Here is a 24,184-nt window from a genome sequence, read left to right on the forward strand (position 1 = left end):
CCAGCAAGACGCTACCCATTTCCAGCTCCATCCAAACAAAACAAGACATCAAGCTCAGAGGGAGGAAGCTGTAGACGTGCCAGAAATTTAGTTTGCTCTGTCTTTTCTTTTTCCTAGAATGTTTCACAGCCAACGGTGCAGATTACAGGGGAACGCAGAACTGGACGGCACTGCAAGGTGGGAAGCCATGTCTGTTCTGGAACGAGACTTTCCAGCATCCTTACAACACTCTGAAGTACCCCAACGGGGAGGGGGGCGTGGGCGAGCATAACTACTGCAGGTAAGACCCTCCTCCTCCAGTCTCTTCCCACCTTGCTCACAACTAGGCAAAGCTTTGTCTTCCTTTTGGCCAACTCAGAAAGCCTTTCTTTTTACTATTTTAGAAACATTTCTCGCAAAACTGCGTGCGCATGTGCACAAAAACACACACACAAACACAGAATCTCATTTCAACTTGGGGCTCTTTGATGTTGGTTTTCAGAGCTCTGCTTTCCTGTCTGATCACTTCCACATCTCTTTGGGAGGGTTTCCTTTGTTGGCGCTGCCACCAGAAGACTCAGCTTCTTGCCCGTGGATGTCATGGGCAAGCAGAGCACTGTCTGCAGCCTGAACCTCCCCTCTGCTTCTGAGCTAAGGAAGATGCCCTGTGTTGTCCCACATCCTGCCAGCCCAGGAACACCGTGCTCTGGGAGCAGCTGTAGCCAGCAGATTTGTGCTGTTTCTTTCCTTTCAGTATACTCGGGTGTTTCTTTGCTCTTTCACCTGCTGTCTGACCCTCACAGGGGCTGAACTCCATGGTGCTTCAGGTGTGTACTTGTGATTGTCAGGGGAAATGATCCGTGGCTTTGATCAGATTCTCAAAGTTGTCAGTGATCCAAATCAGGTTGAGAAACATTGGTCAGTAGGGACCAGAGCACCTTTGGTTATAGCTACGTCTTAGGTATTTATACCCAGGATCCTGGTTACGTGACTCATGGTTCAGCCATGTGCTGAATTTAATTATTATTAGGACAGGTACAAGGGCAGCCTCCTGAGCCACTGGGGCAGGGAAAAACAATCACTGAGCTACTCTCTGAGCCACACACTCTGGCCCCAGTTCTAGCAGAATGTTGGGATCTTTGCACTGTTGACCCAGCTGAGACAACATATAGCTGTACTGCACAGGCCCCAGTGTTTACCTGCTGCCCACCCCCCAGGTGCCTTTGCCCACATCTAGGACCCTTGGGCATGTCTTGGAGTCTCCAGGCCTGTAGTCCGTGTTTTCTCCATCTCTTTGCTTCACCTCTAGTCTAATGGACGCCAACTGGCCACTCCCTCAGAGCCACTGGGGCACTGTCTTTAGTTTGCTATTTGATTGCTGCTTTTTATATGTTACATTTTATTTTTTGTTTGTAATAGAAGTATTAAAAGTTTATTAAAAACTCTCAAACACCACAGATATATATATATATATAGTGTTTAAATAAAGTCCTCATTTTACCTCTTCCCTCCCAAATCCTCTCCAACAAGGCCTTCTTCCTAGAGGTAACAGTTTGTTTATATACTACTTCACATTTTGCTATCTTTTGCATTTTAGCATTAATGTTACACATGCTTATTAAATAATCCTTTTATATTTTATTTTCAAAGTTGTACATGATCATTAATTTTTTCCTTTCATATTTAAAAGAAATGAACCCCACTCTACTTCTGGCTTATTTCCTTCCCCTAGCTTTTCTATTGGGAATAGTTGGCTTGGGTTAAGAAAAGAAGAGTACTTAGAAAGAGAAACCAGTGTTTGTTTTTTGTTTTATCTTCTTGTTCTAAACTATCTCTTGGTATTAGGCTGTCGGTTTAGTCTATTCTTCTGTGGCCTTTTATCAAGCAAGTCTTCTCAGATGTGCTCCTGTTTTTAAATCTGATTTTAAGTTTCCCATGAGGTTTAATTTACATGAAAAAGAAATTTTTTTCTTATAGATTAGCACCCAGTTCCACCACTAGGCTCCCACACCAAAGACTCCATATGTCAGTTGTGTCCGACTCTCTGCGACCCCATGGGCTGTAGCCTACCAGGCTCCTCTGTCCATGGGATTTTCCAGGCAATAGTACTGCAGTGGATTGCCATTTCCTTCTCCAGGGGATCTTCCCGACCCGGGGATCGAACCTGGGTCTCCTGCATTGTAGACAGATGCTTTACCATCTGAGCCACCACTTGCACCAGTAAATATCCATTAAGGAAACACTAAGTGCCAGGAGCACCACCTTCCTCCCAAGCCTTGGCTGGCAGCAGGCCTCTCCTTTGATTTGGTGAAATGTACCAGACCTGACCTAACAGTTTATCCTTCAAAAAAGGGACACTGTAATTGTCGATTATTATCACATTAGAGAGCCCCGGGACCTTTTGTTTTAGCACCAAAGCAGAGTCAAAGATGAATTTACTTGTTTTTTCTTAACGTAGTCTGATGCTTTTCAGAATGGTTTTGAGTTTGATAACAATTGTTTTCGAAAAACTTTACCAAATCCTACATCAAAGCCAAACCCTGAATAGAGGGAGGAAAACGACAGTGAAATACTGTCTAAAGAAGGGCTTTGTACAAGTTCTCCAACTTTGATTTCTCAGCTGACACCCGACACCATGTTTGTCTTACGTGATGTTTCCAATGCCATCCCAGTTGCGACATCTGAGAGATGGCGAGTGAAGGGAATGGGCTTCTCTGCGCTCTGCATATCTGGGTTGGGGGTGGGAGGACAGAGAGGCCAGGACAGCAGGGCTGGTGCTGGCACCTGCCTTTGGGCACAGAAAATAAAAGGACCCTTTGTGCTTCAGGGTGGCTTATCTTCTGGGCCGCACAATAGGCTGATCCCTCCCAGGCTTGATAGGGGCTGCTCCAAAAGCTTAGTCCGCAGGGTCTTTATGCCCATTTCCGGCCTAACCGGAGTGTCAGGTTTCCAGCCTTCTGAGTCCAAATAAAGGGAGCTTGAAAAGCAATGGAGAGAGGCAAGGCTTTTCTGTGTCCAGTAACCCCAGCCATCTTTTGCTGTGTTTCAGTAGCACTGCCCACTATTGTCGTGGCATCTCAGAATTGAAAAGACCTTAAAGGCATTTATTCCAAGCTACTTGTTTAGAAATGTGAAATAAGTCTTTTGCGATTATTACTGCCATGTCAGAAGTTGATACCAGGGTAACAGGACTCTATGTTCTGACTGAAACTCTTTGGTGTAGTTTTCTTTAGAAGTTTCAGAGAAGTTAGTATTTTGACGTGAAAATAGGACCCATTTCTATCACACGTGAGTTGACTGGCCTGATCCTGTTGAAAACTTGTCAGTGGAGTCTGGAACATGTGAATTTTATTTTATTGTTTAAAAATCACAGTGTTCACTCTAGAAGACATAAGAAAATAAAGGGAATCAGAAAAGAAAAACATTAGAATTATTAATACCTATAGTCCCATCATCTAGAGATAAACTTTCAAGGATCTGGTGTATATCTGTCCCTAAATATATTTTTTCAAAAATGGGATTGTTGTCATACATTGTCCCACTCCAGCACTCTTGCCTGGAAAATCCCATGGATGGAGGAGCCTGGTGGGCCGCAGTGCATGGGGTCACTAAGAGTCAGACACGACTGAGCGCCTTCACTTTCACTTTTCACTTTCATGCATTGGAGAAGGAAATGGCAACCCACTCCAGTGTTCTTGCCTGGAGAATCCCAGGGACGGGGGAGCCTTGTGGCCTGCATGGGGTCGCACAGAGTCGGACATGACTGAAGCGACTTAGCAGCAGCAGCAGCAGTCATACATTATGTTTTAGAACTGCCTTTAAAAAAAAAACCTAACAAGACGTGTGAATATCTTTCCATATTAATAAATATGTTTCTATACCACATTTTTACCAGCTGTCTAGCTTTCTCTTATATGGACATATTTATTTAACCAACCTTTAATTGTTGTTTCTAACTTTTTTGCATTGTGAAAATGCTGTGGTGAACATCTTTGCAAGTAAAGATTTCCCTAGAATACAACATTGAAAGAGAAATTGTGCAGTAAAGAGGGTTTTGTGTATCTTGGGCTGCCGCCTATGGGGTCGCACAGAGTCAGACACGACTGAAGCGACTTAGCAGCAGCAGTATCTTGGGCTGCCGTCTATGGGGTTGCACAGAGTCGGACACGACTGAAGCGACTTAGCAGCAGCAGCAGCAGAACCTTTGACTCCGAGCCTCCAAGTCTCCATCTTGGCCGTTTGCTCCATTCGTTGTTTACGCACAGTTTTATGTGCACCTGTGCTCTCCCAGTCATGGCATCCCCATGTTCACAGTTAAGGTGCCAGGGCTGTTTGGAATCATCTGTTCAGTGGAAAGTTGTCCCGGTCACACTGCAGTGAATTCGTGTAGACACACTTCACCTGTGCTCACCCCCAACTCCCCCTGCAAGCTCTGAAGTTTCTGTGGCAGTGGACTGCATTGTTCTTGTAGTAATTACCACTTTTTTCTTCTTTATGAGAAGTGGCATTAAGATACATATGAATTATTAGAAACAGCACAGAAGCTGAAGATTTTTTGTCTGTTTGGATTGGTGTTGGTGGGGGATGGGGGTTGGTAAAACTGAAAAGCAATGAGCCAGTTGACTTAAAACAAAGGGAATGTTACCGGGTGTGTCCTTTTCCCTCCCCAGAAACCCAGACGGTGACGTGAGCCCCTGGTGCTACGTGGCGGAGCACGAGGACGGTGTCTACTGGAAGTACTGCGAGATCCCCACCTGCCAGAGTAAGGCCCTGACTTCCCCTTGGCCCTGAGCACTAGGCTTTCGGAGTGGAGGCCAGTAGCCCAGCGTGGGGTCGGGGGGAGGGCAGATAGTGCAGGCAGGCAGATGGGCTTCCTGGAGCAGGTGGGAGGAAAAGCCACCTGGGCTGAAGAGTTTCACTTTTCTCATGGAGGCTTTTTGGGAAGGAGACCTTCAGGTTCTCTCAGGACCCCCTTCCGTCCATGAATAAGCCCAGAACTTCACCTTCCACTGGCTTTCCTCACACCGATTCTTTCATGGGTAGAGATGCACCAGCTTGGTAGCAGTCCAGAAAAAGAAACAGTACCTTGCACTTTGGGGAGTTAATTTTCAAAAATGAGGGAATTCCCTGGTAGTCCAGTGGTTAGGACTCAGCACTCTCACTGCTGGGGCCTGAGTTCAATCCCTAGTTGGGAAACTAAGATCCCACAGGGTGTGGCCAATTTTTTTTTTTTTTTTAAGAATGAACAAAGAGCCTTTTATCAACAGTAAAACTAAGCTGTGACTCTACTTACTGTTTAGATTTGATGTACTGTGTCCCCTGAAAGCTGGTGTTCAGTAAGTGTCTAATTAGATACCTTCAAAACCAATGTGATAGCTCCTTTCCTCACATTAGCATCAGCTCAGTTCAGTTCAGTCGCTCAGTTGTGTCTGACTCTGCGACCCCATGAATCGCAGCACGCCAGGCCTCCCTGTCCATCACTATCTCCCGGAGTTCACTCAGACTCACGTCCATCGAGTCAGTGATGCCATCCAGCCATCTCATCCTCGGTTGTCCGCTTCTCCTCCTGCCCTCAATCCCTCCCAGCATCAAAGTCTTCTCCAATGAGTCAGCTCTTCACATGAGGTGGCCAAAGTACTGGAGTTTCAGCTTTAGCATCAGTCCTTCCAAAGAAATCCCTGGGTTGATCTCCTTTAGAATGGACTGGCTGGATCTCCTTGCAGTCCAAGGGACTCTCAAGAGTCTTCTCCAACACCACACTTCAAAAGCATCAATTCTTCGGCGCTCAGCTTTCTTCACAGTCCAGCTCTCACATCCATACATGACTACTGGAAAAACCATAGCCTTGACTAGACGGACCTTAGTCGGCAAAGTAATGTCTCTGCTTTTCAATATGCTATTTAGGTTGCTCATAACTTTCCTTCCAAGGAGTAAGCATCTTTTATTTTCATGGCTGCAGTCACCATCTGCAGTGATTTTGGAGCCCCCCAAAATAAAGTCTGACACTGTTTCCACTGTTTCCCCATCTATTTCCCATGGAGTGATGGGACCAGATGCCATGATCTTCGTTTTCTGAATGTTGAGCTTTAAGCCAACTTTTTCACTCTCCTCTTTTACTTTCATCAAGAGGCTTTTTAGTTCCTCTTCACTTTCTGCCATAAGGGTGGTGTCATCTGCATATCTGAGGTTATTGATATTTCTCCCGGCAATCTTGATTCCAGCTTGTGTTTCTTCCAGTCCAGCATTTCTCGTGATGTACTCTGCATATAAGTTAAATAAGCAGGGTGACAATATACAGCCTTGACGTACTCCTTTCCTATTTGGAACCAGTCTGTTGTTCCATGTCCAGTTCTAACTGTTGCTTCCTGGCCTGCATACCGATTTCTCAAGAGGCAGGTTAGGTGGTCTGGGATTCCCATCTCTTTCAGAATTTTCCACAGTTTATTGTGATCCACACAGTCAAAGGCTTTGGCATAGTCAATAAAGCAGAAATAGATGTTTTTCTGGAACTCTCTTGCTTTTTCCATGATCTAGCAGATGTTGGCAATTTGATCACTGGTTCCTCTGCCTTTTCTAAAACCAGCTTGAACATTAGGAAGTTCACGGTTCACGTATTACTGAAGCCTGGCTTGGAGAATTTTGAGCATTACTTTACTAGCGTGTGAGATGAGTGCAATTGTGCGGTAGTTTGAGCATTCTTTGGCATTTCCCTTCTTTGGGATTGGAATGAAAACTGACCTTTTCCAGTCCTGTGGCCACTGCTGAGTTTTCCAAATTTGCCGGCATACTGAGTGCAACACTTTGACAGCATCATCTTCCAGGATTTGAAATAGCTCTACTGGAATTCCATCACTTCCACTAGCTTTGTTCGTAGTGATGCTTTCTAAGGCCCACTTGACTTCACATTCCAGGATGTCTGGCTCTAGATGAATGATCACACCATCGTGATTATCCAGGTCCTGAAGATCCTTTTTGTACAGTTCTTCTGTGTATTCTTGCCATCTCTTCTTAATATCTTCTGCTTCTGTTAGATCCATACCATTTCTGTCCTTTATCGAGCCCATCTTTGCATGAAATGTTCCCTTGGTAGCTCTAATTTTCTTAAAGAGATCTCTAGTTTTCCCATTCTGTTCTTTTCCTCTATTTCTTTCCATTGATTGCTGAGGAAGGCTTTCTTATCTCTTCTTGCTATTCTTTGAAACTCTGCATTCAGATGCTTATATCTTTCCTTTTCTCCTTGGCTTTTCGCTTCTCTTCTTTTCACAGCTATTTGTAAGGCTTCCCCAGACAGCCATTTTGCTTTTTTGCATTTCTTTTCCATGGGGATGGTCTTGATCCCTGTCTCCTGTACAATGCCACGAACCTCATTCATCAGGCACTCTATCTATCAGATCTAGGCCCTTAAATCTATTTCTCACTTCCACTGTATAATCATAAGGGATTTGATTGAAGTCATACCTGAATGGTCTAGCGGTTTTTCCTGTTTTCTTCAATTTCAGTCTGAATTTGGCAATAAGCAGTTCATGATCTGAGCCACAGTCAGCTCCCGGTCTTGTTTTTGTTGACTGTATAGAGCTTCTCCATCTTTTGCTGCAGAGAATATAATCAATCTGATTTTGGTGTTGACTATCTGGTGATGTCCATGTGTAGAGTCTTCTCTTGTGTTGTTGGAAGAGGGTGTTTGCTATGACCAGTGCATTTTCTTGGCAAAACTCTATTAGTCTTTGCCCTGCTTCATTCCGTATTCCAAGGCCAAATTTGCCTGTTACTCCAGGTGTTTCTTGACTTCCTACTTTTGCATTCTAGTCCCCTATAATGAAAAGGACATCTTTTTTGGGTGTTAGTTCTAAAAGGTCTTGTAGGTCTTCATAGAACCGTTCAACTTCAGCTTCTTCAGCATTACTGGTTGGGGCATAGACTTGGATTACTGTGATATTGAATGGTTTGCCTTGGAAAGGAACAGAGATCATTCTGTCGTTTTTGAGATTGCATCCAAGTACTGCATTTCAGACTCTTTTGTTGACCATGATGGCTACTCCCTTTCTTCTGAGGGATTCCTGCCCACAGTAGTAGATATAATGGTCATCTGAGTTAAATTCACCCATTCCAGTCCATTTTAATTCACTGATTCCTAGAATGTCAACGTTCACTCTTGCCATCTCCTGTTTGACCACTTCCAATTTGCCTTGATTCATGGACCTGACATTCCAGGTTCCTCTGCAATATTGCTCTTTACAGCATCGGACCTTGCTTCTATCACCAGTCACATCCACAGCTGGGTATTGTTTTTGCTTTGGCTCCTACCCTTCATTCTTTCTGGAGTTATTTCTCCACTGATCTCCAGTAGCATATTGGGCACCTACTGACCTGGGGAGTACCTCTTTCAGTATCCTATCATTTTGCCTTTTCATACTGTTCATACTGTTCATGGGATTCTTAAGGCAAGAATACTGAAGTGGTTTGCCATTCCCTTCTCCAGTGGACCACAATCTGTCAGACCTCTCCACCATGACCCATCCGTCTTGGGTTGCCCCAGGGGCATGGCTTAGTTTCATTGAGTTAGACAAGGCTGTGGCCCTAGTGTGAATAGATTGACTAGTTTTCTTTGAGCATGGTTTCAGTGTGTCTGCCCTCTGATGCCCTCTTGCAACACCTACCATCTTACTTGAATTTCTCTTACCTTAGGCGTGGGGTATCTCTTCACGGCTGCTCCAGCAAAGCACAGCCACTGCTCCTTACCTTGGATGAGGGGTATCTCCTCCTGCTGCCCTTCCTGACCTTCAATGCGGGATGGCTCCTCTAGGCCCTCCTGCCCCCGCACGGCCACCACTCCTTGGACGTGGGGTTGCCCCTCCCGGCCGCCGCCCCTGGCCTCAGACCGGGGGTAGCTCCTCTTGGCCGTTCCTGCGCCGTCACAGCCTGGCACTCTAAGCCGCTGCCCCTGACCTCGGACGTGGGGTAGCTCTCGGTGCGCCGCCATGTTCTATTGTTATATTACAATAGCTCACAATTTGTCACTCCCTACTACTGGAAAACCCACTTTCTTCAGCCTTTTAGCACAAGATCTGTCTTCTAATCTGTTCATCCCTTCATTCCCTGTTCAGTGTTTATTATATGTATGTAAAGGCAAAAAAGGTATCTTGACCCTCAGGGCATATGTGATATGTCAGGGGATCTTAGAAAGAGACTTGAAAATAAGGTTGAAAATGTTGTGGGAAGATTTAACATACAGAAATCAAAACTAAACATGGTAGCCATAAGGCATTTACTAATCTGTGTTTATAATATCTTGTTAAATATGCCAGAGGAATAGAGTTTCTCAGCTCTTAGAGCTGAAGGAAAGGGCTGCTCTCCCATAATAATCCTACCCAGGCTTTCTCCCTCATGATTTAAGCCTGCCTTTGTCCTGCCTCTCTCCCACTCCTCAGGTGAGGAAGGGGTGTGGAGGTTCAAGCGGGACCCAAGCCTCTCTCCCCATGCCCACCTCAGCAGTCTGAATTCTGCTGCCTCAGGGGGACCAGTGCTCACTATCGTGAGCTAAACTTTCGCATGTCTCACTACTGCCCAGCAGTTAGGCCCTCACTTCCCTGTCCTTCCAGCCTGGTATACCTTGATTCAGCTCCACCAAATTGAGAAAACTGTAAAGACCAGAAGAATAGGCTTTTGCCCAGGCAGCTTAATCAAATTTTTAAAATGAAAAACATCTCTTTTGGCTCTAGTTTTGTGAAGAAGGAAGGGGCAGGGGGAGAGGAAAGCAGATTTTCCTCGGTCCATTTGTTCTGCACAATGATGGTCTTTTAGTACCAGCCTATGTCATTCTCTTAGGAATGGCAAAGAGGGGGTTTCAGTCCAAGTGCTTTTATTTGGAAAGATAATCCTCAACGCTCATTTATAAAATATAATTTGGGCCAATGGAAGCAGACTCACGTGGTCACTGAGACTGAGTTCCAGAGTAGAGAATTCCAGCAAAATAGTACGAACCACCTAGGTCCCCTCTAATTTGTAATATTTGTCAGATGTGTCTCACTGTTCCAAAAAAGAAAGACTAAATATTATTTTTCTTAAAGGCTCTTTCATAACCCTCTCAGAGCTTCTAAAGCTGGCCTTAAAATGATCAAGGTGGGAAGACACACAGAAGTTGGGAATGAGAACTGGGAGCCCTTGGTTTAGGGCAGTGGGAGGAGGGAGCAGTATCTGGCTTTGGTCCTTTGGAAAACCCTTCTGTTCACCTTGTGGGCACCAGGGTCCCCACAAGCTGGGCCTCAGACCTTGAGTCTGCAAGGACATTGTGCTTTTAATTTGTCAGATTAACAGAGTTGAGAAAACCTCCTAAGCTGTTTGCAGCAGGAGACCTTGGTAATTGCCTGACAGACTCAACTGAGATCCAGCCTGCCTATTTTAGGCCAGTTTTGCCCTATTTCTGGATGTGGAGTCATAATTTTCATGAATAATACTAACCCTCTGTGTGAAGCCCGCTATTCATGATCAGCATTGAACTTGTCATACAGGAAAAGGCCTGTGACATGATCAGATTCCTGGAAAGTTCATATCTGAATATAACAGACCCAGCAGGAGCAGGGGGAATGAGTGTTTAGGGACAAAGCCGAGTGTGGTTGAATGGCGGGCCATTGTGTGGAGACCGGAATCTCTGTTACGCAAAGAGCTAAAACGAGTAGGCAGGCAGAGACCAAGTCTGATTTAAAAGGGAGCAAAGAGAGATCTGAACTACACTCTTGACCTGTGGAGCCCGGATCAGAACTTACTGTTAAAAGGAGAACAACCCCCAGGAAATTGGATTTGCTCTTCAAACTGCTTCTGCCAATATGTTTCTCAGAAAACCCATTCTTATCAGAGAGAGAAGAAATACAGATTTTTAAAAGGAAATCCCAACATCAAGTTTACCATCCCTGTTTGTCCCACCTCCTGAATCTCTTAAGTCCTGTTGACTACTGAACAGGAAATCATTTGGCTTAATGTCCAGCCTTTGCGTGTCTGTCTCTTGTTAAAGAGTCAGCCACACCAGTCCTATTCCTGTTTATTTCATTGCTTTTGAGGGACAGGCACTATAATACCCTGCATGGCTTTTGTTTTGTTCTCTTTTATCTACAAATTCTTTATAAAAGTTTCATACAGTTTTTGAAACCAAGTAGTCTAGTTGGGGGAGAGCAGAACCTGCAAATGGTATTTAAAGACAAATACGATTTTCTTCAGATCCCTGATTAGAGCCTGAGGCCACAGGCATGAGAAATTTATCATGTTGGCTCCAAGAGCTATTTTTGGTTTGCAATAAAATTTTCGCCTGATTTCTACACACTCAACTATAAAAATTCCCCTTCGAATTAGGGAAATTTGAATCCTGACAATGTTAGATTATATTAAGGAATCACTGTTAACTGTAATAGCTACCGTAATGACATGCATATAGAGAGAGCCCTTTTAAATTACAGATACACACTGAAGTTATAGTATATCTGAGATTTGTTTTAAGTGATCTAGCCTTCCAAAGAGTGAGTAGGTGGGACGGGTGCAGGGGAAACAGATGAAATAAGAATATTTTTTCTAAAGCAGCTATTTGTTGATGCTGGGTAAGGGCTCATATTCTTTCCTACATTTTGTGTATGCTTGAAAGTTTCAATTACAAAAAATAGTTTCTGTAATACTGAAAAAATTTGTAATATTTAAAGAATTTTAAACTGAATGTGTAAACACATTCAAAGTATCCAGATTCAAGTGTGTGACATGACTCACCTCAACTGTACTTTTAAAACATAGTTCATAGGTATTTGGGTTAGTTATTAGACTTTCTATAAGTTTAATACTGTTAGTTATTAAATTTATTTAAAATTAGTTATTAAAGTTTAAAATCACAAGGACCTTAAAAGTGATTAGCTGTGACAAATGACATTATTTAAGCTCTAACCATATAGTAGGGGACACAGGGGTGGCATGGTCTGCAGCCAGTGGGGAACCGCTAGTTTAGAACTGAAGGCAGTACATAAGCAGATGAGCATATGTGAGATGCTCTGCGTACGTGAGATGAACAGAAGGACGGAAGCACTGAAGAGGAGGGGTCTGCTCTGCACAGGCGGGTGGCAGGGCTGCTTTGCCAGAGGGCTTCTGGAAGATGCAGGGCGTTATTGCAGGGCTTCTCCCACTTTACGGTATCTACCATCACCATTGCTTATTAACATGCAGGTTCTCATTCAGTAGTTCTGGGACAGACCTGGGATTCTGTGTTTCTAACAGGCTCCTGGGATACTGGCACTGCAGAACTGCACTTTAAGCAGCCAGGGTAGGGTGGGGCAGAGGGAAAAGTTTGCATGCGTGCACACACACACAGGAATTCTCATGCACATCAGTGTTGCTAAGACATCGGTTTTAAGAAAAAAGGTCAGGAAATGATGTCTGAGAAAAATTAGACGGGGCCAGATCATGGTCTGGGTACAAAACCTGACCCAGAAAGACAGTGATGAGGCCTGGGGGAGTGCCAGGGTCAGAAGGAAGCCCTTCTCCATTACTTCCTAAGCCTCTGTGTCAGGGATTCGGGGCATTGTTCCTCCCTCCTAATCCGGGAGAAGTTCTCTCCTGGTGGCATCATTCTCCCAGACTTCCCCTAGGAGGACACCAGCAACAGCACCTCTGCCACTTGGGACCTTTGGTCAGTGACCTCACTGGCTTAAGTTCCTTTTAATTAAATGACACCCTGACTTTGTTCAAACAGATTTGTTGTTCCTTATAGAAATGCAGCCCAAAAGAGCAGGGTTTGAAAGCTTCTAATTGTGACCCCTAATGAGAGTTTTTAAAGTTCAGTATTAGTGTGTGTGCTGCCAAAGCGAGCACTGGAGTTTCTAAACTTCAGCCTTTGAGTGAAAAGCCAAGGGCACTTTGGCAATGACGGTCAAGGCAGGCCCTCAACTTCAGAAACTGTTCTGCTTCTGTCAGCACTTTTTGCATTTTAATGTCAGAACTAATTTTTTAATGTTTTAGCTTTTTTCAGTTATTGAGTACCTCATATGTGTAAAGCACTTATACTCACATTACCTTTTCAACAATTCTCTGAAGCAGGTGGTATGTTCCCTCCCTCCTGCCCTCCTTGGTCAGATGAGAAAATGAAGCTGGAGTGGTTAAGTGATTTGACGAGGATTACCCTCTGAGCCAAATAGGATTTGAGTCTAGGACTCTTCATGGCAAGACCAACCAGTGCCCTTTCCCTCCCAGGACTTGTGAACAGCCCCATTTCCTTTATTTCCTTAAAAGTGGGGGGCTTGGGATGGAATCAGGCTAGAGTTGAGGTCATTCTTAAGAGTTTTTCTTTGGGGATTGTTTGGGAATTTGTGTTTGAAATTCTGATAGTATGCTGAATTATTAGGATCGCTGTTTCAACACTGGGGAAACCAAAGGATTAACTCAGTGGCGACAGAGGGTCTGCAGTTCAAGCTGTTAGCCCCAAGCCATTCCCTTTTCTCCTCCGAGTTTGGGAAATCCCAGGCCCCAGGAGTAAGCAGGCTGCGATAGTATCCAGGAAGCATTCACTGCAGGCAGAGCCACTCTGGACACGTTGAGCCCATCTCCACGGGTGTTCCTGGCCCAGCTGTTCTCAGCTGGGAAGGGGCTCCCCACAGGTGGACCCTTGGCATGAAACCATCAGCGGCCTTGTCCCAGCCTCAGGGTCTCTCCCAACACCGTGTTCCTGTTGCTCTGAACTTCACCTTGAAAAAGACACATCTCTGCACGTCACTAACACTTTACAGCTAAATAATGAAACCTCAAACTGTAGCCCATAGCCAAAGCAATATTGAAATTGAAATGAACATTAATACTGTACTTTATGCAGTCTCATTTTTCACCTTTTAAGTGAACCCTTTTAGGTTACCAGAATTAGCGGTCAGAATCCTTTTTTGATGATTTATTTTTTATGTTTGTTTTCCCAACTGGACTAAACTGTTCAAATACAGGCACAGGTTCTGAAATCTCTGTGAGGGACAGACCTTAAAGTGGTGGGGACCCGAGGTTTCTTTGAAACCTGTATTTTCTCAGTGGGGCTCTCATTTTATTTGGACTGTATGTCTGTTTATGGAGGGGTGCTAATAGAATTTATTGGGGCTTTCCCCCCTCAAACCATATATTTTAACAGTCTTCCACAGCCCCTTGCAGTGCAGGCTTTAATAGTTCAGTCGCTCAGTCGTATCCAACTCTTTGTGACCCCACGGACTGCAGCACACCAGGCTTCTCTGTCCAACACCAATTCCTGGAGCTTGCTCAAACTCAGGTCCATCAAATTGGTGATGCCATCCAACCATCTCATCCTCTGTCGTTGCCTTCTCCTCCTGCCTTCAATCTTTCCTAGCATCAGGGTCTTTTCCAATGAGTCAGTTCTTCACATCAGGTGGCCAAAGTATCAGTCCTTCCAATAAATATTCAGGACTGATTTCCTTTAAGATTGACTAAGGGACTCTCAAGAGTCTTCTATAACATCACAGTTCAAAAGCATCCATTCTTCGGTGCTCAGCTTTCTTTATAGTCCAACTCTCACATCCATACATAACTACTGGAAAAACCATAGCTTTGATTAGGCAGACCTCTGTTGGCAAAGTAATGTCTCTGCTTTTGAATATGCTTTCTAGGTTGGTCATAGCTTTTCTTCTAAGGAGCAAGCATCTTTTAATTTCATGGCTGCAGTCACCATCTACAGTGATTTTGGAGCCCCCCAAAATAAAGTCTATTACTGTTTCCATTGTTTCCGCATCTATTTGCCATGAAGTGATGGGACTGGATGTAGGCTGTAATAGATGCTCACCAAATATGCTTGCTGATGTGGTTGTCATATCTCTCCCAGGAAGAGACAACACAATCCAGTGGAAAGAACTCGGCCTCCAAAGTCCTTGAGCTCAGGTTGGAATCATCACTTGCTTATAGCTCACGGCAAAATGACTCCTCTCTTAGCCTTGGTCTCCTCATCTCTACCTTCCAGGGTCATTTTGAAGATTAAATGAGTAAAATACACATGTCTCTGAGTCCAGGGACCTAGCAGAAGGTAGGCAGAAAAGTATGGGCAGGGACTGTGGTGGTCTGTGCTACCTCCAAGGTGTGGACTACCACTGGCCTGTTCCTAATATCCAATTCCTAAACAGGTTCTTCCCAACCTTTGTTTTATTGCTGTCTGGTCCTGTGTTATCTGATGGGCCCCAGGGCCCTGGAGTGTGCCTCAACTGCTTGCCTGGAGGCTGTTCCCCTGGGGCCTAGTGTGACCCTGTGCTCAGGGAACACCGGATGGATGCCCTGCATTCCTCTGACAGTACAGTTTTATGGTTTCAGAACAGGCATATCTCGATTACTCATTGTTTTTGGCAGTGGATGTTATTTAATTTCTCATTAAAAAATTGAGACTTTCTGAACCAAGTGGACATTTTCCTCAGCGACAGTTATATATGTTGCATTTTAAAAATGTTCTAAAGCATATTAATAGGTTAAAAAGGGAAAATCATTCAGATCAGTAAGGATAATTTTACTGATAATCTTTATACCAGCACTGGCCTGTAAAAAATACACATGAACATAAGGAATAGTCCCACCCTCAATCTTATGATGTAATTAGGAATCTGAGCTATAAACACAGGAGAAAATTGGAGACCAGCCACCAATTATATAAATAAGATTGAGTTATGCGGTAGAGAGCTGTTTTTGAAGTTGAGAGGGATCGGTGAGGGTTGGGGAGCTGGAGGCATCATTAGGGAGAAAGGCCAGAGGGGCTGGAGGGGTCAGGGCCTCACAGGTCAGGGAACAAACAGACAGACAGAGACTTAGAGGAGGGACACGGGACTGCTTTGCGTGTCGGTGGGAGTTACGGTGCCCAAGGAAAGGAGTGGACAGAGAGGAACTGAGTGGGAACCTTGAAAACCAGGGCTGATTAGATCGAGGCTCACATACAGGGAAAGCCCTCCTCATTCAGGAAGATGAGCCCAGTGTCTGTTATAGGGTGGATGGAAGAGGGATGTTTGGGGAGGGGAGGATAGGTGTAGATTTCTAAATGGAGGGATGAGGGCCTGGGCTGTGGTGGTGGCAGCGAGATCATGCAGGGGTTCATCCAAGACTCGTTTAGGAAGGAGTGAGAACTTGATGACAGGTGAAATACATACGGCATGAAACAGCAGGACGAATAAAGGATGCCTCTGTGGTTCTTTGCCTGGGATATTTGTGGTGTCCAGAAAAAAAGTTTGAGTCAACAAACTGAGCTCTTCTTCCCAGAGACACAGCAGTACCGCACCGTCCCTCCTGAACTTGGACTGACCTTCTGTTGAGTAAGGTGTTTCGGTTGTCTGTTCCTGCATCACGGGCCACCCCAAAGCCCTGGTGTCTCAGAACAACAACAGCTTGTCATACCTCCTCACTCTGTGGATCGGCCAAGTTTCAACTTGGCTGTGTTCCTCCTGCTCTCATCTGGACTCAGTCAGGTGTCTGCATCCAGTGGGCCTCTGCTGGGGCTGGGATACCTATGGGATGTCCAGGCTGGCCTCAGCCCCCTACCTGGGCAGCCTCTCTTTCCAGCAGCATGCTTAGACCTCTTATAGGGTGGCCGGCTTCCAAGAGAAGCTGCCAGTCCTCTTAGGGGGTGAACTCAGAAGTCCACCATATTCTATTAATCAAAGGAAGTCATAAGGTCAGTACTGATTCAAGAGGAGAGGAAATTGGTTCCAAGTTGAAAGTGGGGAGTCGCACATATGTATGGGAAGGGAGGAAATTATTAGAGCCTCCTTTGGAGACGGTCTACCAAATTCTATCCCCAGAAATTCACTTTCAAAGAAGGAACTCCTGCCAGAGGAGAACTGTCTCTGTGATACATCAGGGTCGTTATGGGGGTCAGAACCCTTAGGAACTTTTTTTTCCTGCCTTCCCCAAGGGTAAAATTTCATAGGGGAAGACAAGGCCTTGTTTACTTACTTATTTGGGTGAGTTGCAATGAGACTCAGACATGAGTAGAAGAATCAGAGTGACTGAAAATGAGAACTGATATTTAGAAATAAAGTTATAGAGGTAGAGGGACTTCCCTTGAGGTCCAGTGGTTATGACTCCATGCTTTCACTTGCATGGGGCTTGGTTTGGATCCCTGGTCAGAGAACTAAGATCCTGCATGTTGCATGGCATGGCCAAAAAAAAAAAAGTTGCAGAGTTAGAATGGGGCCATGTTATGGTAGGACTTGGACCAAGCTGGCAACTCTCAGGTTTTTAACGGAAGTTGTAGTTGGACAGGATGGAATACAGGGTGCTCATGGTCATGGGCTGAGAGTATGGGATAATCCATACCTAACCTACTGATGCTCTGAGGGAAGTCTTTGAAATGACTGGTCATCTGATAGGACTATCAATGGCATCATCTCATGTATGCTTAGTTCCTTATTCCCCTCTCCTCCAGAAGAGAGAACTCAGCTCCTGAGGCACCAGTGTGAAGGCAGAAGGTAGTGAATGACATTATGATGTTTATAATAATCAACTTCACCTGCCCCGCCCCCGCCCCGCCCCACCCCACCTTCTGTAGCAGGAAACTTGTTGCTTGTTTTTGTAGAAGCCAGTATACATATATCATTTCGGTGTTTTGTTAATACTTTCAAACAGTGTACATTGAAAACAGAATCATTTATTCGTTTTCATAAAATTCTCCCCATGCGTTTCATCACACATTAGTGATCAGAAATGATATGTAATTTCCCAGTCCCTGCCCACAAGACCTGAGTAGGACCTGACTAAGTTGAAGGAAGATTTGCCCTAACTCATGGATTGTGCGAGAATGAACTGCTGTTGGGTTTGATTGATTATAGATGGGTTGTGGTGTGGTGTATCTGAAGTCTATTGAATGCAACTTACAGTGCTTAATAAAAAATCTTTATTTTTTAGTATAAAAAAGTAAAACAAGCAATCGCTGCATAGTTTCCTAAGGGCCAGATTTTACTTGTAAGAAAATGTAAAAGATGGTCCCCAGAGCCAGGGCAGAGTTTTCTAAAATGCAAGAGAGAAACTTTGCTTCCGGTTTCTTAAACAGATCTCTCAGATTTGGCAGTAGACAACACAATGATGGATCAGGACTTCTTATGCAAATTACCAGCTGAAGATTTTTATTCAGATTGAACTTTTACAATAAAGGGAAGGCTTTCTTCTTTGTCAGGAATTGTCTGCAAGGAATAGAACTCACTCAAGCTAACTTGAATGCAAGAGATTTATTGGAAGGGTGTTGGGAGAATATCACAGAATCCAATCCCTGTGTCCCAGAACCTGGGAAGGAGGTGCCCACACTTAACCATCTGTTTGTGGGGCCACATGGTATCACTCTCTGCACCTCTCTCTCAGTATGGAGTCCATTCTTCTTCCTCTTTGTGGACCAACAGAATCAGCTCACTTATCCACTCACGTGGCCCAGACGTGGCTTGTTGCCTTAATACAGGCTTGACCGAATCCCACAAGTCCTGTGCCTGCAGTTCAATACGTAGAATCCTAGTTCCAACTTCCTGGGAGAGGGAGTCTGGTGACCCCAGTGGGGGTCAGCAGCAGGTCCTCCAAGATGATGGTTCTCAGAGAAGGGCTGTTGGCCATGGAGGCCCTGTGGAGGTGTGAGGTGCACCTTCAAAGTGAGACCACAGTTATATCCAGTCTTGGATATAACTTGTAAAGGCTGTTTAGCAAGTCTGCATGGTTGCTTCCCACCAGTTGCTTGTGGCAGTGAAAAGACAGTAGTTCCTGGGTTAATCTGAAGAGAGAACCATCTTCCCTCAGCTACCTCTAAAACTTTTACCTCTGTCAAGAACCCTGAATCTCTGAAAAGGTTGTTGGTAATTAACTGTCACACTTTAAAGCACCAAATGTGGTAAACAAGGGGTCCATTTATATTTTCAGATGATTTTTAAAAATTGAAAATGTGGAAGTCTCTTTGGTAAGAGAAAAAAAATGCATGACCAAGCCACAGGACTTTAAAGTGGTCTTGAAAGTAAAAAAGGAATTTGAGAACAAATATCCTTTTACAAATTGACTTTCCCTCCCTGCTTCTGGGAAGAACTCAGGGTGGGACACGGTCTGGAAATCCACTCAGCTGACCAGTCATGCTTTTGAAGACGACAATGACGTGTCTTCTCTGGCGAGACTTGGAGCCACACTTTCCAGTGAGAGTCAGCAGCAGTGACAGCCCTCAAAGGGTGGCCTTGCGGTGCACAGAGCACCAAGGGACTAACGTGTCTGCAGACTTAGCCCTTCATCTTAAGGAGTCACTTTCATTTAGCTCCCAGACTGGCCTTATCAGGAGAGGGACGCCAAGGGAAAAGCCGTGGAGTGAGCACTCTGGAGCTGACCTCTGCTCTCCAGGGAGAACAGCCTCTCATGTATCCCCCACTCAGGGCCCTTTTCCTGGCCAAACTGTGGCTTCTTCTTGGTCACCTAGGAAACCCATCTCCTGTCTGCCTTCCTGAAAGGGCTCTGGGTTTCATGGGAAAGGCTTGCATGGCAGCGCACTGGATCTACCTAGATGTAGAGGTTAACATTTTAATATCTGGAATCAAATCCAGTTTTCCAGGATAACTGCCTTTGATCTTATCTTTTAATTCAGTGCTCTTTACTCTTCTATCAACCCAGCAGGTTATTCTGGTTTGTGTGGGAAATAGTGAAAGCCTTTTTGTATGTAATGATAGCAAACAGTGTTTATTCAGCACATACTATATTGCCAGGCCTTGTGGTGTTTACTTTATTTACATTATCTAATTTTAATTCTCACAAGAACCGTTTGAGGCCCGTACCATCCACTGTGGATGAACCCGAGCTTAGAAAGGCCATGGCAGAGGGACCCAAGCTCACCCTGGGGTCTGTCTGTCAAAAGCCCACATTTGTGATTATTGCAAAACGCTGGTTGCTTCTGGACGGGTGATGGTAGCACCAGCGCCCTTCAGAGCATTGCCAAGAACTGGGAAGTAGGCAAACAAAAAAAAGCTCTGAGCTACTGTATGGACAGCTGAAATCGAGAAGGAAACGTAGAGGCCTCCCCTCTTTCAGAAACTATTCATATTTTCCACACAGTTCTAATAAGCTCGATAGTTTTGTTGTAAGCCTACTTAGTTTTTAGTGTTAATTGCTCAGTTGTGTCCAACTCTTTGCGACCCCATGGACTGTAGCCCGCCAGGCTATGCTGTCCATAGAACTCTCCAGACAAGAATACTGGAATGGGTTGCCATTTCCTTCTCCAGGGGATCTTCCCGAGGATCGAACCCCAGGATCAAACCTGGGTCTCCTGCACTGCAGGCAGATTCTTTGCCTTCTGAGCCACCAGTGAAGTTCATAATCCTAAGCCTAAGAAGCAGCAAATTAAGAAGATAAGTCAAGGCTACAGGCACTGACAGTAGCAAGTAGACACTAAGACTCCTTCCAATGCTAATATTCTGAGGGTTCAGCAGCCCCGGCTGTAACCATGGAGACTGATTAACTGTTAGAGTCAGACACAAGAACACAGGAAAGCACACAGTCTGGGGCCATTTGGTGACATACATCTGGTGACCTCAAGCCACCAAGAAACAAAGTACGTAGGTTAAACTAAGTTGTTTGTGTTTTTTTTAATTATCTAATGCATTTTAGAAGTTTCATCCAAAATGATGAAGATAGAATTTTACCTTTTAAATTTAACCTCTAGTGGAGAACTTGGTTATCTGGAGTGGTGTTTTTAGCTAGCCAAAGAGGACAGTGAGAAGTCAAAACCTAAGTGGACGTCAAGATGCAGGTCAGCTCTCCTCTTACTCTGCTCTGCACTCTTGACTCCCTGCTGCCTGACAGGTACCTTAACCCACACTCTCCATGAGTTTAGCTGGCAACGTGGGACACATCTGTTCATTGAGCACCCAGTTTCGGGGCACCCACTGTATGGCTGGGACCATACCAGGCCCTGGGAATACAATGGTGTGCAGAAGATACAGTCTGGCCCTTAAGTTCATGGTTAATCGACGAATGAGACGTAAACAGGTGTTTAGAATCAGGTTTCACACACACAGGCTGCTACAGGAGCACACCACAGGGGCGTGCAGCCTTCTCTGTGGAATGGGAGGGTGATGGGAGGCCCGTGGGGCTTCCCAAGGGGAGTGATGCTCAGGCTGCCGTCCTAGGCAGAGAACAGTGTTCTAAGCAGCAGGAACGGCTTGTCAGAAAGGCCAGAGGCCAGAGAGCCGTGCGCATGTGGGCAACTTGCAGACACACTATAACGTATCTCGGGTTCCATATAGAACGGGAGCCGAGGGACAGAGGGAGGGCTCATGCTGAGGGGGTGGGATAGAGGAACAGCATAGATCAGGTAGGGCCTTGGGTCCCACGTGTGAGTTTGGATTTGATCCTAGAGGACAACCCGGGGGCTCTGAGGGTTTCAGGCAGGGCCCCTGCATACCTCTGTAGCTCCTGGTGCCTTCCCGTCTCTCTTTCACTGGTCACACTCACTTCTTTGTGTTCCTAAAAAACCAGGGTCATTCTTGCCTTAGGCCTTTGCCCTTGGCCTTCCTTCTGCCTGGAATGTACTGTAAAGGTTATTCTGGTTGCAGTGTACTAACTAGATTAGAGTAGGGTGAGCCTAGAAACAGGGAGATGGAACAGGAGGCTGATAGAATAGTCTGAGTGGGAGAGGTGTGTGTTCTCAGTCATGTCTGACTCTTTGCAACCCCAAGGATTGTAGCCCACCAGGTTCCTCTGTCCATTGAATTTTCCAGGCAAGAATACTGGAGTAGGTTGCCACTTCCTATTTAGATCTTCCTGGCCCTAGGATTGAACCCACATCTCTTGTGTCTCCTGTATTGGCAGGCAGATTCTTTACCACTAGCACCATCTGGGAAGCCCCGGATGAGAGGGGAGAGTGGCCTAAACCAGGGAAATAGCAGCCTGGATAGAGAGGTGGACAGGTGTCTGAAGTATTTTAGGAGGTAGAATGGACAGTGTCTGGCAGGCAGTTGACATGTTGTCAAGGACGATACTAAGGCCACTGTTGTCCAGACGGAGGGAGCAGCAGCCTGGTGTGGGCTGGTTTCCAGGTTCTGTCTCCCTGGGGTGTTCTGGAGCCTCACTGCCCTCCTGGAACTGAACATGAGCTCCCTGAATTTGCTTACCGAATTGTTGTGAATAAACCTGATAGGTTCCAGCTGCATCCACGCAAACCATGACCTTGTTTATGTCTAATGTTAACATTTATGATTCTGTGCCTTGGGCTGTCTATAAATGAATACATAATAACATGCCTATTTGTGAGCATGGAATGGAATAAATGAGACAGAAATCAGAGTAAATGACCAAGATGATCACAATCAAGTAGCTCTTATTAAAAACCATTAAATGCATGCTTCAGGTTTCCATGTGTAAGGCCCCTTTGACAAGCTTATACGATACACCCCTAACTAGACGTGCTTAGCTCACAGCATTTGTTTAAATTCTAAAGCCCAGCCATTCCCAAGCCAGGCCCCCACTGAATGCTGAACTCCTACTGCCTAGATCTTTTCTGTTTACATTTGCTACTATAGAGATTTGGTTTGTTTCCGAAAGATGCATTTTAACATTTGTGTGGTGAGCCACATTTGTTATATTTGACCCATGTGTGACGCAAGGGAGAAGGGTAACCACTTTGCTTAGAGGCGGGGAGGGTGACTCTTTGGGTTAGCTTCCTGCCAGTTTAAAATGAGCTGGTTAGATGTAGATGGTGGCAGAAATTGAAAAGTGTATGTGTGTGTGTGCACGTGTGTGTTTTCTTATGTGCCAAAAACTAGTATGGGTGTAAAGTTTACTCAGTTGGACCATGCTGCTTTCCAGTCTTAAACAAAAAGTTCTTTCTAAGAATCTATATGTCTCACTTTGGAACTGGATAATATGTAACTCTGGCTTAGAAGTGCTTCTAGGACCAGACCTCATTCCTGTCTTATATCTTGAGTGATGTGAACTGTAAGGAGCCAAATAGAGACCATAGGGAAAGGGCTTCATCTGATGGTGGAGTGATTTCATAAATTAACACAGATGAAAAACTAAGGGGCAGAGAGGTCCATTTGTCCATTGTTGTTTAGTCGCTAAGTCGTGTCCAACTCTTTGTGACCCCATGGACTGTAGCCTACCAGGCTTCTCTCTCCATGGGATTTCCCAGGAGAGAATACTGGAGTGGATTGCCATTTCCTTCTCCAAGGGATCTTCCCGACCCAGGGATCGGCCCTGTGTGTCCTGAATTGGCAGGCAGATTCTTTAGTGAGCCTAGCTGAGCCACCTAGGAAGCCATAATTTGTCTGTGGCTCACAAGACATTGCTTTATTCAATGAGCATATATTTAGATGCATGTTACATAGGTGTGTTAGTCATCTACTGCAGTAACAGATTAAAATTTAATGAGAACACACATTTGTCACCTCACACTTTCTGTAGGTCAGGAAATCTGGACATGGTTGACCAGGTCCCCTGCCTCAAGGTCTCTGGTGAGGCATCTGCCAGGGCCGGGGTCTCATCTGAAGGTTCTGCTGGGGAGGATCTCCTTCAAGCACACATAGCTTTTGGTGGGATTCAGTCTCTGCAGAAACTGGAAGTCTCAGCTCCTTGCTGGCTATTGGCTGAAGGCCATTCTTACGACCTCTGATGTGATACATTGCTCTATTAGAATATATAAGCCAAGAAGGCAGTAGAGAGAGTCGACTGGCAAGATCAAAGTCAGAGCTCTTGAAGTCCAGTCACAGAAGTAACTCCCCTCAACTCTACCACATCCTGTTGGGCAAAAACAAATCCCTTGTCCAGCCTACACTCCAGGGGAGGGAATCACACAGGGGCACAAACACCAGGAGGTGGGGGCACATATATTTAGGTTTCTTTATTCTCTGTTGCAGCTTTTTCCACTAGACCAGACCATCTGACTTTTGTAGTTGTGAAATGCTAATACGTCCACTGTGGTAAACAGAATAATCCCCCTCCCCCAAAAGTCTACGTTGTAACCCCCAGAATCTTCAAACATGTTACCTTACTTGGCACATGCAATGCAGATGAGAATTTTGACATGGGGAGATTATCCTGAAGTACCCTGGTGGGCCAGTGTCATCACACAGGACGTGTAACAGAGGCAGGGGGATGAGAGGCAGAGAAGGTGGTGTGATGACAGAAGCAGAGGGGGAAGGCAGAGGCTGGAGTGGTGCAGCCACAGCTGAGGAATGGGGGCAGCTTCTTCAGGAGACAGCAAGGGGCAGGC

General features: G+C 45.2%; 1 protein-coding gene across 2 annotated transcripts in view; it reads left to right on the forward strand.

The window, feature by feature from the left end:
• KREMEN1 (kringle containing transmembrane protein 1) overlaps positions 1-24,184 on the forward strand; it is a 58,641-nt gene that overhangs the window by 17,645 nt on the left and 16,812 nt on the right. For both annotated transcript variants that reach the window (XM_040251649.1, XM_040251650.1), the window contains exons 2-3: positions 118-280; positions 4,650-4,741. In XM_040251649.1, the coding sequence (XP_040107583.1) occupies positions 118-280; positions 4,650-4,741 (255 nt within the window). The remainder of the gene's footprint in view (positions 1-117; positions 281-4,649; positions 4,742-24,184) is intronic.

The sequence above is a fragment of the Oryx dammah genome, unplaced genomic scaffold, assembly GCF_014754425.2.
Source record: "Oryx dammah isolate SB20612 unplaced genomic scaffold, SCBI_Odam_1.1 HiC_scaffold_12, whole genome shotgun sequence".
NCBI classification, from domain to species: domain Eukaryota; kingdom Metazoa; phylum Chordata; class Mammalia; order Artiodactyla; family Bovidae; genus Oryx; species Oryx dammah.